Consider the following 15,000-nt stretch of genomic DNA (forward strand, 5'->3'; position numbering starts at 1 on the left):
TTTCTGCCAAAGTTCAATCCAATCAGCTTGTTGCCTAAAAAATGTGATTTTACCATCATCAAAAATAATTGCGTTACCAAGTTTATTAGGACTAAATTGTTGTTTTGAATTTGAAACAGCCCACCATTTTTGAAAAATACTTAAAAAACCATAAATGTCATTTCGATCTGGAAAATAACTTTTAAAACTTGCAATTGTTGTTTCATCGAAAATCGACAGTGCAAGAGAAACATTTTGCTTTCTATTACTTATTATTACTTTTTGCAGTGTAATAAATTATTTATGATATTCTTAACAATATGAAAACTCATAAATGCAACAAATGAAAACTCATAAATGCAACAACTCTTTTGTACAGAGTACCATTGTCATCTGTATCCACATAGATACTACTTTTTATCTACAATTAGTATTATATCTTCATGTATTGAACCCTTCTCACGAAGTGTTTTATAAGCCTTTATTGCATCAACTCCACCTTGTTTTGTTTTATTTAATAAAAAAATTGAAGGTAATAGAAATGGTTCAATAAATAAAGTAATACATGTTATTATTTAGTTAATTAAGTTACACAAAACCGCAGTCTTGTTAAACTCGTTATCAGCTGAGCATACTCGTCTTTACCCAACTCGTATGGCAGCCACTATTGTGTGGCATTTACGGTAAATAATGAGCTGTAGTAATTACGATGTCTGAAATTTGTCCAGTAGTTGTTTAAATTTATCAACTGATGTTGCCTTGATGTCATTATCTGGCGAAGCATTCCAGTCATTGACTACACGGCAGTGCAGACGACACGGGTTTCAAAGTAGGGGGGGGGGCATATTCGTCAATCCTTAAAAAAAGTCATAGGCGTAGAAAACGCTGGGGCTTGGGGGCTCAGGCCTCTTCCTGGAATTTATCTCTGGGGCTCAGCCCCACTCAGTAAAACTTATCAAAAGTTCAAAAACTAATAAACAATAAAAATCCTAATATACTTAAACATAAACAAAAAGAATAATTTTAAAACAATAAAAATATTTCCGCAAATGCTTTCAATAGTTCAAGCTCGTTTAGAAGTCATTTTGTGGAATTTCAGAAATTCCGCGCTACGAGTCTCATTGAAGTTTAAGATCAGTAAAAAAGTAACTGAAAGTAAACAAACACATACTACTACAAAAGCTAAAGAGCTGATAATTTTGTGATAAGCTTGATAAGCTTTAGTGTTAAAGTGATTATTTTGGCACCATCTGCAGAATATTTATTTATATTAAACTCTTTAATTCTATTCCAATTAACTCGCAATTCTTTGAAAATTTTTTGAAAATTTTTCAACATCCGTGTTCAAAGGATCCGTGGTTCAAATCCCACCTCTGAGCAAGTTTTACGACATCGGTTAAGAAGGAGGCGTGAACTTCTAATTAAATACTCATCCACGGTACTCTGTGATAAAACCGTAAGAACTTTTTGGGGCACCTAAATAAAAAATTGGAAAAAAAAACAAAAAAAAACACATTGACTTTAGAGTAATAAGTTATACGTTAAAAAATGAAGAAGAGTAGTAAAAACTTTTCAAGAAAATTGAAACAATTGCATTTTGCTCTGAATCTGAAAATGGTAAAAAAAACTCTATTAAAATACTCATTTGTTCAGTCTGATTATGGAACTGAGCCATGTACTGTTGTTGAGTTGCCATCTTTTTTAGAGCTTGGCCTTTTTTTCAAAACAGCCATAACCTTTTAAGGATTATGGATGGTATATCGCATATACGATACCTATTTATTGTATTGAACAAACAATCATGTCCATCTAAGAAAAGAAAATTTTAACATAAGTAGAAAGGAAAACAAAAATAGATTTCATATCATAGCAAGAAATACAAATTGTTTGTTCAACCTAGGGTTAGGACTATTGTAATTGTAATGAAAGCAATAACAGTAACAATAATTAATGCTATTGTATTAACTTAATTTAGAAACAACAACAATACTTGTGATTTACAACTATTGTAATTCTGTAATACAATAACAATAAATATTGTATTACAATTCATCTTTGTAAAACAATAACAATATCTGGAAAAAAAAAAGTATTGTAATGACCCACTACAATAACAATAAATATTGTATTGTAATTCGTCTTTGTAATACAATAACAATATATTGTTATTGTAATAAAAGACATTAACATTTTTATTTAAGAAGAATTATTATGTTTAACTGTTTGTGTTACTAAAGTTAATTTTCATATATATTTTAAGTTCCTTTGCAGCATTAAAATCAAGAGGAAAAGATAAAAGGGCTGAATAAAATAGTTTATGAATGTTATATTTCATAATAGTAAGGCTATCATCAGACAGGCAATATTTTGCGCAAATTTAGAGCTTAGAAATACATAACAAGATAGGTGATGCAAAATCTAAATATGTAAAAAATAAAATTTACAATATATTGCAAATCCGTAAATAAAAAATAGCATAAAGAATAGTAAGTTCGTCAGAGATGAATATAAATACGTTAAAATACGTTAGCTTTTCTACTTTAATGTAAAGTAATACACTACAATAGTTATTGTAATTGTTTTCATCAAAACAATACAATACTTATTGTAATTTTATTTCATTAAAACAATACAATACAAAAGTTCTCGAATTTTATTGTATTGTTAGAAAAAAAACAATACAATACTTTTTGTAATTGTTTTTCATCACAGCAATACAATACCAAAATAAATTTTTTTTATTGTTTCTGTAATATTACAATACAATATTATTGTATTGTAATGTGTAATTGTATTTAATTTTTACAATTATAATTACAATAGTCCAAACCCAAGCTCAACCTGCATTAAAACTACCCATATGAAAATTCTTTTACCTTGTCATTCAAAAAGCATATTTCAAACTAAGCATTTATTTCGAATGTATTTTCTTATTGGAAGAAAGCGTTACAAACTTCTACTTCTCACGAGTAATCTGATTTTTAATAAGCATCTGTTTTTATGATTTATCATTGAAATATTTCACCCTTTCCACAATTATCAATGCCTTGCGTACCTATTATATTAAAAAGGAAAATTTAGTAATCCAGTAAACTAATTAATATAATGATTTATAGTTTATCTAAATTTTTCTTAAACAAAATGCAGGAATTATCAAATAAAGAAGAGTTGTAATTATTTTAGATAAAGCCATACAACGACAATTAACGGATGCTGAGGTATTTGTCTCATTATCATTGAGATTGACCGTTATCCAGCAACTTAATCACCACCAGAAGAAAGAGATGATGGTTAATAATTTGGCTTTATCTAAAATATTTATAACTCTTCTTTATATGGTAATTTCTGCATTTTTCTTTTAAAAAAATTTAGATAAACTATAAGTTATTATATTAATTAGTTTGCTGGATTACCAAATTTTTCTTCTTAATATACTAGGAACGCAAGGCTTTGCTATTTGTGGAAAGGGTGAAAATATTTCAAACTTTTGCTGGCTACTAAAGCTAAGAGCAGGTAATTCTCAGGCATTGAAAAATTGGCTGAATGTCTTGACAAACAAAAGATTCTCTCACTTGAAATTGAAAGCAAAATCCTAAACAATTATGCTCATGCAACGCTTTGTAAGCTATGCCGAAATTATAACGGATTTACAGTTCTACAGTTTGATGGCCGATGAAATAGCGGATATGTTCGCAAAAGAACCGCATTTGGCAGTGTAATAAAGAATAATGTTAACGAAAGTGAATGAAAAATTCAAAATTAAGGAGCTTATTATAAAATTTTGTCAAATTGAAAACATCAAGAGCGCGATTTTGTTAAACTGTTTGATGAACGTTTTATGTCAATTTAGCCTGTTAATACATGATTGTCAGGGTTAATAGTTTTACGGATTGTCTAAGATGTCTGAAAGTATCCATAGATTGCAAAGTTCAATGAGGTGAAAAAAAAGCGGGCAATTTATGTGCACTGACGCGCTCATAATATTAATTTGGTAGATTATGATTATGTTGAAATTAAAAAGAGATCAGGAATATAATAAGTATAGTCCAATCATTCATAGCATTTGCCTGTGAGTCTCTAAAACGCCAAGCATTTGATGTAGTAACTTGGATTTAGGGTTGCACTGTACATCTAAATTTTACATCCACTATAGTGGATATAAAAATTAAAACATCACTGTAGTCATTTTGTACCACTTAATGAGTCTTAAGAAAACTATCCATTTTATCTACTAGGAGTAAATATTCTGCCTGGATAAAGGATTTTTAAAATCTTTTTGATTATTTAGCCAAGAATAAGTCAGAAGTAGCGAGATATCTGGAATCTTTCCGTAATTTCGGCAAACTTTTTGAATTGGAAATTTTGCGCATGATCTTTGCGATAATTGAGGATGCTAACACAGCACTCCAAAGATATATATCGTTTTTTTTTATAATATTTTTTAATAGTATTTTTTTTAAATATACTATTTTAAGCAAATTACAAAAAAAATCTGTTATTAAAAAGCATTTCAGGTATGCAGTGCATACCTGAAATAAGGTGTTAAAAATGCCCGTAGGACATTAGCTTCAAAGTCTTTCAGGATACAGCCGTTTTAGCAGCAGAATGGAGTGTTCTTACAAAACCAAAGATTCCCGGAAACGTAAGGTTACATCACAAATCACTGGAAGTGGAGTTCCATACATGGCTGTGAATCCAGAGGATTACTATCGTCAGCGTTACTATTCATCTCTGCATTGTGCTGTAATGGAATTTGCGATCCAATTTGAACCAAGAGAGACCACTGAGCATTTAGAAAAATTTATACTCGGTCAGTGCTAGGATGTAAGATTTGTTCATACATCCTAGCACTGATCATGCCAAATTCAAGAATATTTTACAAAACATTTTGGAATTAGTTTTGAGCGTGCTGGCGCAGACCAAAATGATGTTCTTTCTCAATTAATTCCACTGACTCCCGAGTTTGTGAGGTTGTGAAGATTTTACTGTTATACATTTTAGAAAGACAAGAAAAAGAACGATCAAGCTTACTTGAGGTATATCTGTCACCTCATGTACGCGTGAGCGTTCTTTATCTTGTTTTCGTTGGGTTAAGATCTATTTGCGTTCTACATTGTCTCAGGATCAATTGAATCATTTCGCTCTTTTGAATTGCCATTGTAATATTACCACAACTCTTGATCCTTTGATTGAAGAGTTTGTAATGTCTTCTTACGTATAAATACATTTTACTTAATAAAATAAATTGTGTTTTTATGTCTATTGGGTGGAGACAGAAAAATCCGGTCAACTTTAAATTTAGATTTCTCTAAAATCATGAATGCTTTTTATTTCAATTTTTTTATTAAATGTGTTTACATTAATTAGAGTTTCGACTTAATTTTAAGGGGCTTGATGGGCTATTTGACAAGAGATTAAATTTTATAGCGGGTCGATACCATCATTTTGCAGATTTTTTCACCTTAATGATGGCATTCATCCACTTTTTTTGGAATTCTTTTTTATTTTTTGTTATTTCACCTGTCTTAAAAAGAACTCTTTTAACTATTGCCAAAAAATCTTATAATTGGCGCTCTTCAGGATGATTTCGAGGATTCGGATCTTTAGAAACAACTTTCACACAACTATCTTTGCACCACTGTAGAACTTTTTTAGAATAGTGAGAAGCAGCAAAATCTGGCAAAAAGAGACATCAGTATTTGCATTTTTTCATAAATGGCAAAAGTCTTTTTTGGAGGCATTCTTTGATGTAGATATCAGTAGTCAAGGTCTTCTCAGTGACAAAACAAGAGGACTGTATACCACAACTACAAATTGCTTGCCACACAAGGAACTTGGATGCAATTTTTTTTCGTTTGATGCAAAGTTAATCTTTGTCCTTATAATAAAATTGTTAATCAGGAAGTTGTGAAAAATTCGTCTTGCAATACGTTTCGTTGTCTTCAATTATGCACATACTTGTATCCGCCATTATTAAAACCAACTTTTTTTTTGCGCGTCGAATTCCTTTAATTTCACCACTGAAGTTTCTCTAAGGTGTATTTTGTCTTATGAAATGCTTTAATTCCAGCATTTTTAAGTACTTTTTTGATATAAGAACACAGCCTTGAAGTTTCCTGCTAGATCTTGCTGTGACTGGTTCGGATTTCTTGCAATTGAACTGAGAATCGATTTTACCTTTTTGGATTTATGGAAAGTTTTCTTTCTTCCAATTTTAGGTTTTCTTTCGAAGCTTTAAGTAGTCTTGAAACTATTTATATTATCTATGACTGTGGATTTTGGGGCATTTGTACGTTTATCAATCAAGCAATATGAAGTCGATGGATTTAAAAAATTTGTGTTTTTAGAGAAATCTTATTTTAAAGTTGACCGGATTTTTCCGTGTCCACCTGATATTGAAAAGACTTGTTATAGCTTATTATAGAACTTCAATATTATAAAAATAAAGTTTAACAGTTATAACTCTTCAAGTTTAAATGTTTTTATCCTTTAAGTAATTTAGTCTGCTTGAGCAAAAATTTAAAAACAGATCGTTTTTGTGACTCTGCGATTAATTTTTTATTTTACATTTTTTCTCTTAATATCTACATACAATTCTACATCAAATGCTGTGTTTTCCTGTGTCAGCCCTTCCTCCGAAATATGCTTTCAGCCTTCCTATTTCTTTTTTTTTAATAAAGAAAGTTAAATTCTAAGCTTTAGAACTAAGAAATTCTAAGCTATCAACCAGGAAGTTCACATCTCCGTCACAATTCGGGCAGAACCAGCATTAAACTTTGGCATTTAACAAATCAAAAAGATCAAACAATGTGGCGAGTTTGCCAAGCTCCTAAACGCTTGTTGCGCTTGTTCATGACTTCCTAAGTAATCACAATGCTGAAATTTATTGTTTTGATTCATATAAAGAACTACGCCTAAACGGAGGTTGTCACTCAAAATTCATATTGTCGACGTTTTTATATCCTCTTTTTTATTCACCCTTTCTATTCTAGATGTTTACTTCAATAAATTCTAGAACATGGAAGCTGACGTAAAAGAATATGGCAAGCGTTTTCTTTATGATATCTTAGACTTCAAACCCCGTTATCAAGGATGGTATAACGAAAACACAATGGCGGAATAACTTTGGGGGTATTTTGCGATAGCGATTTACAGCACGCTTACAAATCTAGAAAATCCACTCATTTCTGAAACTTTTTGAGTGACTTTTTACTGCCTCTGCCTATTTAATTCTCAATTGTTGTTTTTGACCAATATTTGTACTCAATATAGTATTTTTCCACATTCTTACGCGTAAGGAATTAAAAAAAAAAAATAATTTAAATTCAAGAACAAAAATATACTAATATAATAAAATTAAATATATTACGATATTATTTACTTTTTCTGACGTGTTGAGCTGATAGCTAAATTGCTGACAAGAAGGTAAATTATAATCAATATGATCGAATTAAGTCAATATCTACTGACTTTATTAAAAGCTAATTCTATACTTACTTACAAGCATAGTAATCAATCAGTTATGAAATTGTAATGTAAAAGTAACATTGTTTAAAAGTTGAAACTGCTGGCCAAATCTTTCTTTTTTTTATGAATACTACCATTAATGCTGTTCAAATGAGTTATCGCCTCACCAACCAAAACAATCTCCTCTGGCAAAGTTCTCTTTCTGCAACTGTTTCTTTATGTACAATATTTTACGCAAACAGCTGACAATTCATTTTTATTGCTTCTTTTTATTAGGACGCGGTACAAAATTAGTTAGTGAATCGTTCAAAATATGAGATATCCAAATGGATATAAAAACTACTAAAATAAATATATCATCTATAAAATGCTTCAGCAAATAAAAACTTATAGTAATGAACTTTTTCGGAACCATATTCAATTCGATAACAATTAAAAATTTATGCTCTCAATTCAAAAAAGTACCATAATTTAGCGATCGCGTTCAATTAAGTTCGGAAACTGTAAATGTACGACCTTGTTTCCGCAAGGTAAAACAATAGAGCTTTTATTTTGGCAAACAACAGGTTGGACCATTATGATTCCCGGTGTGGGCTCGGTATATTCAAATGTATCAACTATATTTCTTGACATGACGTTTAACAGAATGACAGTATCCTAAAGATAAAATTATCTTTTTTATAATTTTATTCCATACTTACTCTATATTTCACAAACTATAATGATAATTTTATAATTCTACTTCAACATGATCATTTATTATAAAAAAAGTAAAAGAAAAAGAATTCTTATTACGCTTTCTATCTGCATAATAAAAATATAACTGAGTAACAACTGCCATAAAAAATAATAAAATTACACCAGAGTAACAATAGCCATATTAAATAATAAAACTATACCTGAGTAACAACAGCCAATGTATATCTTGCCATCGAAAGTATTTCAAATGCTCCACCGTAAGACAGCTGTCAAAAAAAAAATATATACGACACAAGGTCTACGAGCCCCTAAAATAAACCCACCATTTTAGTTAACGAAAATAAACGTGACTCACAAATTTCAAACGGTTAGCTGGAACACACACCCTTAATAAAACTACATAAAGTTGTTTTAAAAAAAATGAATTCTTATTTATCAGAATTTACTAACTTTTTTAAAACAACCATACAGTATAATTAAATTAGTGAAGGCAGAAACCACTTCAGTCAAAAAAAGGTGAATAGTCGTTTTCGATGAAAAGATATTAAAAAGGCAAGATGCGTGTTAAAAACTTAAACTCATGGTAGTCTGTTGAGCAGTTCCGTAGATACAGAGCATCTTTTTCGAACGGTGAGCGCAGAAACAACATAAATCAATAAATAAAAAAAAAGTCGAACAAGATATTTTTTAAAAACTGATTGAAAAACACGCCATCAAGCACCATAATCCTCGTTCAGACTGAAGAAATAGCAGCCAGTTTCAAATATTTCTTTGAATACAGAGGAGAAAGGAAAATGGTAAGCAAAAAAGCCTTTATTTCATTTGGGTTCAAAAGCTTACTGATCTTCTAATAAAGGGTAAATCATATATAGACAAACGAGGTAAAAATCTCAAAAACAACACGATGAAGTTTGTTTTAAACTACACGAGTATATTTCAGTTTTTTTCTTACAAAGATTATTCATAATGGCACAAAAAATATTAGTTATTTTGATGATCGTCTCAATGAAAAAAAAATGCATTCCTTGTTTAAAGAAAAGTTTTGGATGTAAAATGAGCTTTATCTTACTTATTTTCATAACAATTTTTTATTACAGTTCGAACATCCGCAGGTAGACCTGCAGGTAGACCGCAGGTAGACCTGCATGTTGCAGGTCTCTATTGATGATACACCTAAAAAAAGTACTCTCACTGAACTTACTATCTGAAAAAAAAAAAAGAGATTAAAAATTCTACAATAAACTTCAAAGCAACACTAAGTTATGTGCGGAGTATGAAGACATGGTCACTTTTATTTGATTTTATGCGAAATCTCTCCCATATTGCGATTCCAGTTATTCCAGTTATTCAGTTCCAGAATATTTTTTACTTAAGGAAACTTTCGGTGAACTATTTTGGGATAAAAAACCTAAAAACACGAAAATCTGAAATACTTGTGCACCATGAAGAAGTAGTCTAAAAAGGAGCCAGAAAATATATGCAGCTTGCTTTTGAAATACACTGACATTAATATTATATCAAATGTAAAAAACATGAATCTCTTGTCTAATAGCACCTTAGATTCAGACAGAATCAGAATCACACCACGATAATATTCTGCCTTGTTCTAACAAATACAAAACTTTTTGAACAAATTTTTTATTACTTTCCAGTTTGAAGACATTTATAATTTCCAAATGATCGAACTTTGCTACTGCAAGAGAATGATACAAACCTGATGAATATGAATGTGAAGAGTTGTGTTGTCAGTCTAATAACAACTTTCAAACTTTCAAAACCACAAAAAAATAATGGTTGGTGGAAGAAAACACAAAAAACTCATTAGCAAGAGAATGTTGAGGAAATTATGTGATAAAAGTAGCGAAATTCTAGTTTGCAGCCTTTCGATATAAAGAGTTACGCTATAACTCTAAAGAAAAAAGAGTAATTTCTTTTATTCAAGGAATACAAAAGCACAACTGAAATATGCTTCCCAGAACGTAGATATTGATTTTTCTTCATAAATAGCAGCCTACCCATCAGGAAAAGTTCCAATCAACATAGAGCAAATGGAAGACATCAAGACAATGACTATTCATTACCCTTAAGACGTTATGAGGATTTTTATGATGAACTATTTACATGGTCAATCACTGCACATAACAATTATACAATGATTGAGAACAATCTGTTTTAAGATCATTTTACTTTTTTTATATTTCTATTTTATGATGACTTAGCAAAACTGTAACTTTATTTTTGATATTATATAAAAAAAATATAAACTTTTAATGACAGTAATAAGAAATTTTTGGCTGTCAAACCAGTTGAGTGCAAAAGTCTGAATTAAAATTTTAGGTTTTCCTGAACTTGATTTTAATCAAAATTAGGTAATTTTTGCATGGCAGCAACAAAAATACACATTTTTGTCAAGACAGAAAAAAAAAATTTAATATTTGCAAATTTAGAGAAGTTATGACATTTTTTTTTTTTGAAATGGTTTCTACACTCACCAATTCATGTAAGGGAATGCATTCAAATGGTTGAATATTCAACACTATTTATTTAAAATAATTAATTGCAAATACTTATAATTTTACCTTAAATATATTTAATAGTGACTACTTATACAAAATAAATAGACTAAGTTTTTCGACTTTCAAAATATTTCTTTTTTTAATCATTTTTCTTTGATTAATCAACTTTGCAGTACATCCTTTTATTTTTAAAAATTTTAAAGCAGACTTAATAATAGCGAAAATTTCAAAAAACAATCATTGTACTGATAGAAAGTATTTTTGAGTTTAGCCATTGATTCTTCATTTTTTGTGTGCGAGAAATAAAACATATTTACCAGTTTTTTAGTTGGGTAAAATATAAAATATAAAGTTTAAATGAAAAAGAAAAGTTTATAGCAATATCTTAAATCACTTAATTTGATATGCTTACCAAATTTACTTGCCACCATTTGATATAACCCTCTTTGAGCCAAACAGTGAGAACACCATCAAAAGTTAATGCAGCTATGTAATTGTCATCTGAGCATACCGATAGCACTTCAAAACCTCCACAGCACAAACTCTTAACTGTTTGAACAACTGAATTCAATATATAAATATTTCCAGTGTTAGTGCCAATGATAGCAACTTCTGGACTTTTCTAAAATAGAAAGCATGAATAAAAAATAAATAAATAATAAATATTGTGAATAATAGAAGGTAAAGTAAAAAGTAAAACATAATATATAAATATTATATAATTATAATATAAAATTATAAAAAATAATTATAATATATAAAATAATATATAATTTCATATAAATATATATAAATATGTTTGATAGTCTGTACAAATTCTGCCAATCGCATCCAAGTTCTTCAAAAAACTAATAGCAACTTATTTTATTGATAAAAATATTTTAAAACCACAGCATAAAGATATAATCTGTGGGAAAGGAGTTTTTTCATTTAGTTGTTGCTCTGAACAAAGTCCAAGAGCCCAAATTATTTAGACCAACAATTATAATGCCTCAATGCCTTCATAATTCAGATAATGGATATTTGAGAAATTACATTATGATAGGTGGTTTTTCAAAATAATTTTTTTTAATTTTTCAAACAAAGTGATGTTATTATTTATTCATAATATTATTTAAATCAAAATCAACAATTACATTAAATCAATTATTAAAATAAAGTGATGTTGTTATTTATTCATAATATTAATTAAATTAAAGATGAAAATTGTAGAGCAAGATAACGATTGATTCTATTCTCTACCTCTAAATCTTAAACCTGACACAATGCCGGGTTTGAGATTTAAAGGTAGAGAATAGAATCCGAAATAAGAAAGTCTCGAGCTTCATAGAGAGATGCAACCTTAGCAGATGCTAATTTTGCAATGGATTTGATATATATTTTCCAAGAAAGATTGGAATTAAGAGTTAATCCTAGAAGATGAAGAGTAGATGACTCATCGAGTACATTACCGTTCATAAATATAGAAAGATCTAAATTATTGCGATAACGATTGGCTGAAAAAATTAAGTTTTATTTGAATTGAAGTTCACCAGCCACTGTGAGTCCCATGTTGTAGCAGAAGTGAGATCCTTTCAAGCTCAAATGCACCCTCCAAGCAATCAGAGAGTGTTGGTTTCTTATCACGACAAGAACAAATGGTAGTATCATCAGCGAACAATGCCATCTTAGATGTAAGAATATCTGGAAGATCGTTAATGTAAATTAAAAAGAGTATAGGGCCAAGGATAGAATCTTGAGTATAGGGCCTAGGATAGAATCTGAAGTTACAGAATAAGAAGAAGGGTGCTGTCCATCGAGGACAACTTTTATACTACGATTGGAAAGGAAGGATTCAATAATCTTAAAGATGTTGCCAGATACACCATAAGAAGAAAGCTTATGGAAAAGACCAGCATGCCAAACTTTATCAAAAGCTTTTGAAATGTCAATAGCAATGGCCTCAACTTCTCCACCTTTATCTAATGCACGATAAAACCTATCAGTTATTACTGTAAGCAAATCAGCTGTAAAACGAGAAGATCGAAATCCATATTTATGGTCAGAAAGTAAGTTATTAGATTCAAGATGAGAAATTAAGTGTTTGTTAATTAAAGATTCTACTAATTATTTACAAAAACGACAAATAAAATATCCAAAGAAAACTTAGTATACTTTACAAAAATATTCAAAAAACATAATATCAAACAAAATTTCTCAAATTTTATCCTGCTAGAAAAGTTTTAAAGTTACTTAAATTAAATAAAAACTCTTTTCTGCAAGCTAAAAACTAATTAACAAGTGCTATTAAAACCTAGTTTTCCTGTCTAGGGGCTGTCCATTAGTTACATCAGCAAAATAGGGGGGAGGGGGTCTGAACTTTTTGACAACTGTTGGCAATAGGGAGTGGGAGGTCAAGAAAAGTTGATGCCAACACTTTATTTTTTTTTAACACTTTATTTTTTTTTACACATTTCTTTATTTTATAAATTCAATTACTTAAAAAAAGAATAATTAGACAGCATATGCAGTCCTGTGTTACATACTTGCTCAACCTTCAGTATTTTTATAAAGCTATTTATATTGTAAAAACACTGTTGTGCTTTAAAAAGACTCAATACATACAGAACTAAATAAGTATGCACAAGATGTTTACTTGTAACACTATTATTTTTTAATAACAGGAAAGGGAAAAGAAAAATAATCATGTGGGCATGCGTATTAAAAGTTTTAATTTGTCAGAAGTAAAACTACACATGCTCACATCATTTTTCTTTTTCCTATCCCGTTCCCGCAGAACAAATGGATGAGTGGAAACTCACCTTCAGTCTGCTGTGCAAATAAAAGAGATTCATGTAAGTACATAGTCTACAATATATATATTTTTTCCCATTTTAATTTGATTTTTTTAAGAAGGAAGGGGGTTGGGGGTGGGGGTAAATGACTATTGGCATAATTTTATAGGGGGGTCTCTGGAAATTTGACAGGCTGTTGAAAAGGGGGAGGGGAGGGAGGCAACAATGGCCAAAAAATTGTTGACGTAATTAATGGACAGCCGCTTATTAAAAAGAAGTAGTTACCATTCTTATTTTTAAAACTTAGGAGATTTCTCTAAACATTGACATGCTGCTTTATCTCATAACCACTATTTAGGCATTTTGGTAAATATCAAATTTATAAAACTGCGGCATTAAAATTATTATGGAGTGTGCATGTGCATATATATATATATATATATATATATATATATATATATATATATATATATATATATATATATATATATATACACACATATACATATATATATATAATTATGCGTAAACAAGATCATAAAGAATAATTCTGAGTCGATATTTATAATGTTGAATTACTATATTTGGATATAATTAGAACTGAAAGTGAAATTTTATATACAATATAAGTACTTATTACCTAATACCTATTGATTTATTTACAATAAACAACATTTTATGTTCGGAGACAACTGAGCATAACATTGCTTGAAACTATTTACAAAACTAAGTTGATAGTATTTTTTACAAGCAATAACTGATGCCCTTGGGTTTCATGCTGAATATTAACTAATTATAAAACAAAAAACTTGGATAAAATTAATAAAATTTTGATATAACTAATTGAGTTAGTTGAGTTAAAATTAATGTTTCCTGATAAAACAATTTTTTGATCATATATGTGTGTATGTGGGTGTGTGTGTGTGTACATATATTTATCTATATGTAATTAAATTACATATAGATAAAAATATGTAGTTTTCTAAATTATCTGCATGATCTGGCAAATAACTTTAAAAAATAAAGTCTACATGTCTTTTTTAACTGTATTGAAATCAAATAAATTAGTTTCAATTTTATCACTGTAGTATCCTTGTTGCCATAGCTGTAATAAAATGCAATATAATATTTAGTTCTAATAAAATTTTACCTCAACTTTCATTGCTGTAATTTGTTGATCATTTATTATGTTTGAATGCATTGGTATCCCACCATCATCACTAGCTCTCAACACCTAGATTTTATTTAAATAAAGTTAATTAACATAACTCTATTACTAACAACTTTCAGTTTTAATTTAATACTCCTATTGCTAGAATTACATTAAAAAGACCTAATCTGCAAAACAAGCTTATATCAGGAAGGGTATCTGGTTGTAAAAAATTGATTAAACTCATAAGATGAACTACAAAAGTGTAAAAACATGGACTTTAAAAAATTATAGTTTTATTAAATACAAATAGCGATATACTGATTTACTGAAGGGATACTTCAATACTACTTAAAAAGTAAATTTTCTATTTTTTTAAAATAAAGTCTAAAAAAGTATTTATACAGTAACTGTG

General features: G+C 29.3%; 1 protein-coding gene across 2 annotated transcripts in view; it reads right to left on the reverse strand.

Moving 5' to 3' along the window:
- Nucleotides 1-7,297: 7,297 nt before the first annotated feature.
- The window catches only part of LOC101235467 (sterol regulatory element-binding protein cleavage-activating protein), an 87,811-nt gene continuing 80,108 nt past the window's right edge, over nt 7,298-15,000 (reverse strand). Inside the window, exons 20-23 of one of the 2 annotated variants that reach the window (XR_010641506.1) lie at nt 14,586-14,669; nt 11,074-11,283; nt 8,346-8,453; nt 7,298-8,103 (exon numbers count right to left, since the gene is read on the reverse strand). Coding sequence is in view for 1 of the 2 variants with exons in the window: in XM_065808903.1 (XP_065664975.1) it covers nt 7,918-8,103; nt 8,346-8,411; nt 11,074-11,283; nt 14,586-14,669 (546 nt within the window). In the remaining variant the exon portion in view is untranslated. The remainder of the gene's footprint in view (nt 8,104-8,345; nt 8,454-11,073; nt 11,284-14,585; nt 14,670-15,000) is intronic. The other variant, XM_065808903.1, reaches the window with a different exon arrangement.

Source organism: Hydra vulgaris, chromosome 11 (assembly GCF_038396675.1).
Source record: "Hydra vulgaris chromosome 11, alternate assembly HydraT2T_AEP".
Classification (NCBI taxonomy): Eukaryota; Metazoa; Cnidaria; class Hydrozoa; order Anthoathecata; family Hydridae; genus Hydra; species Hydra vulgaris.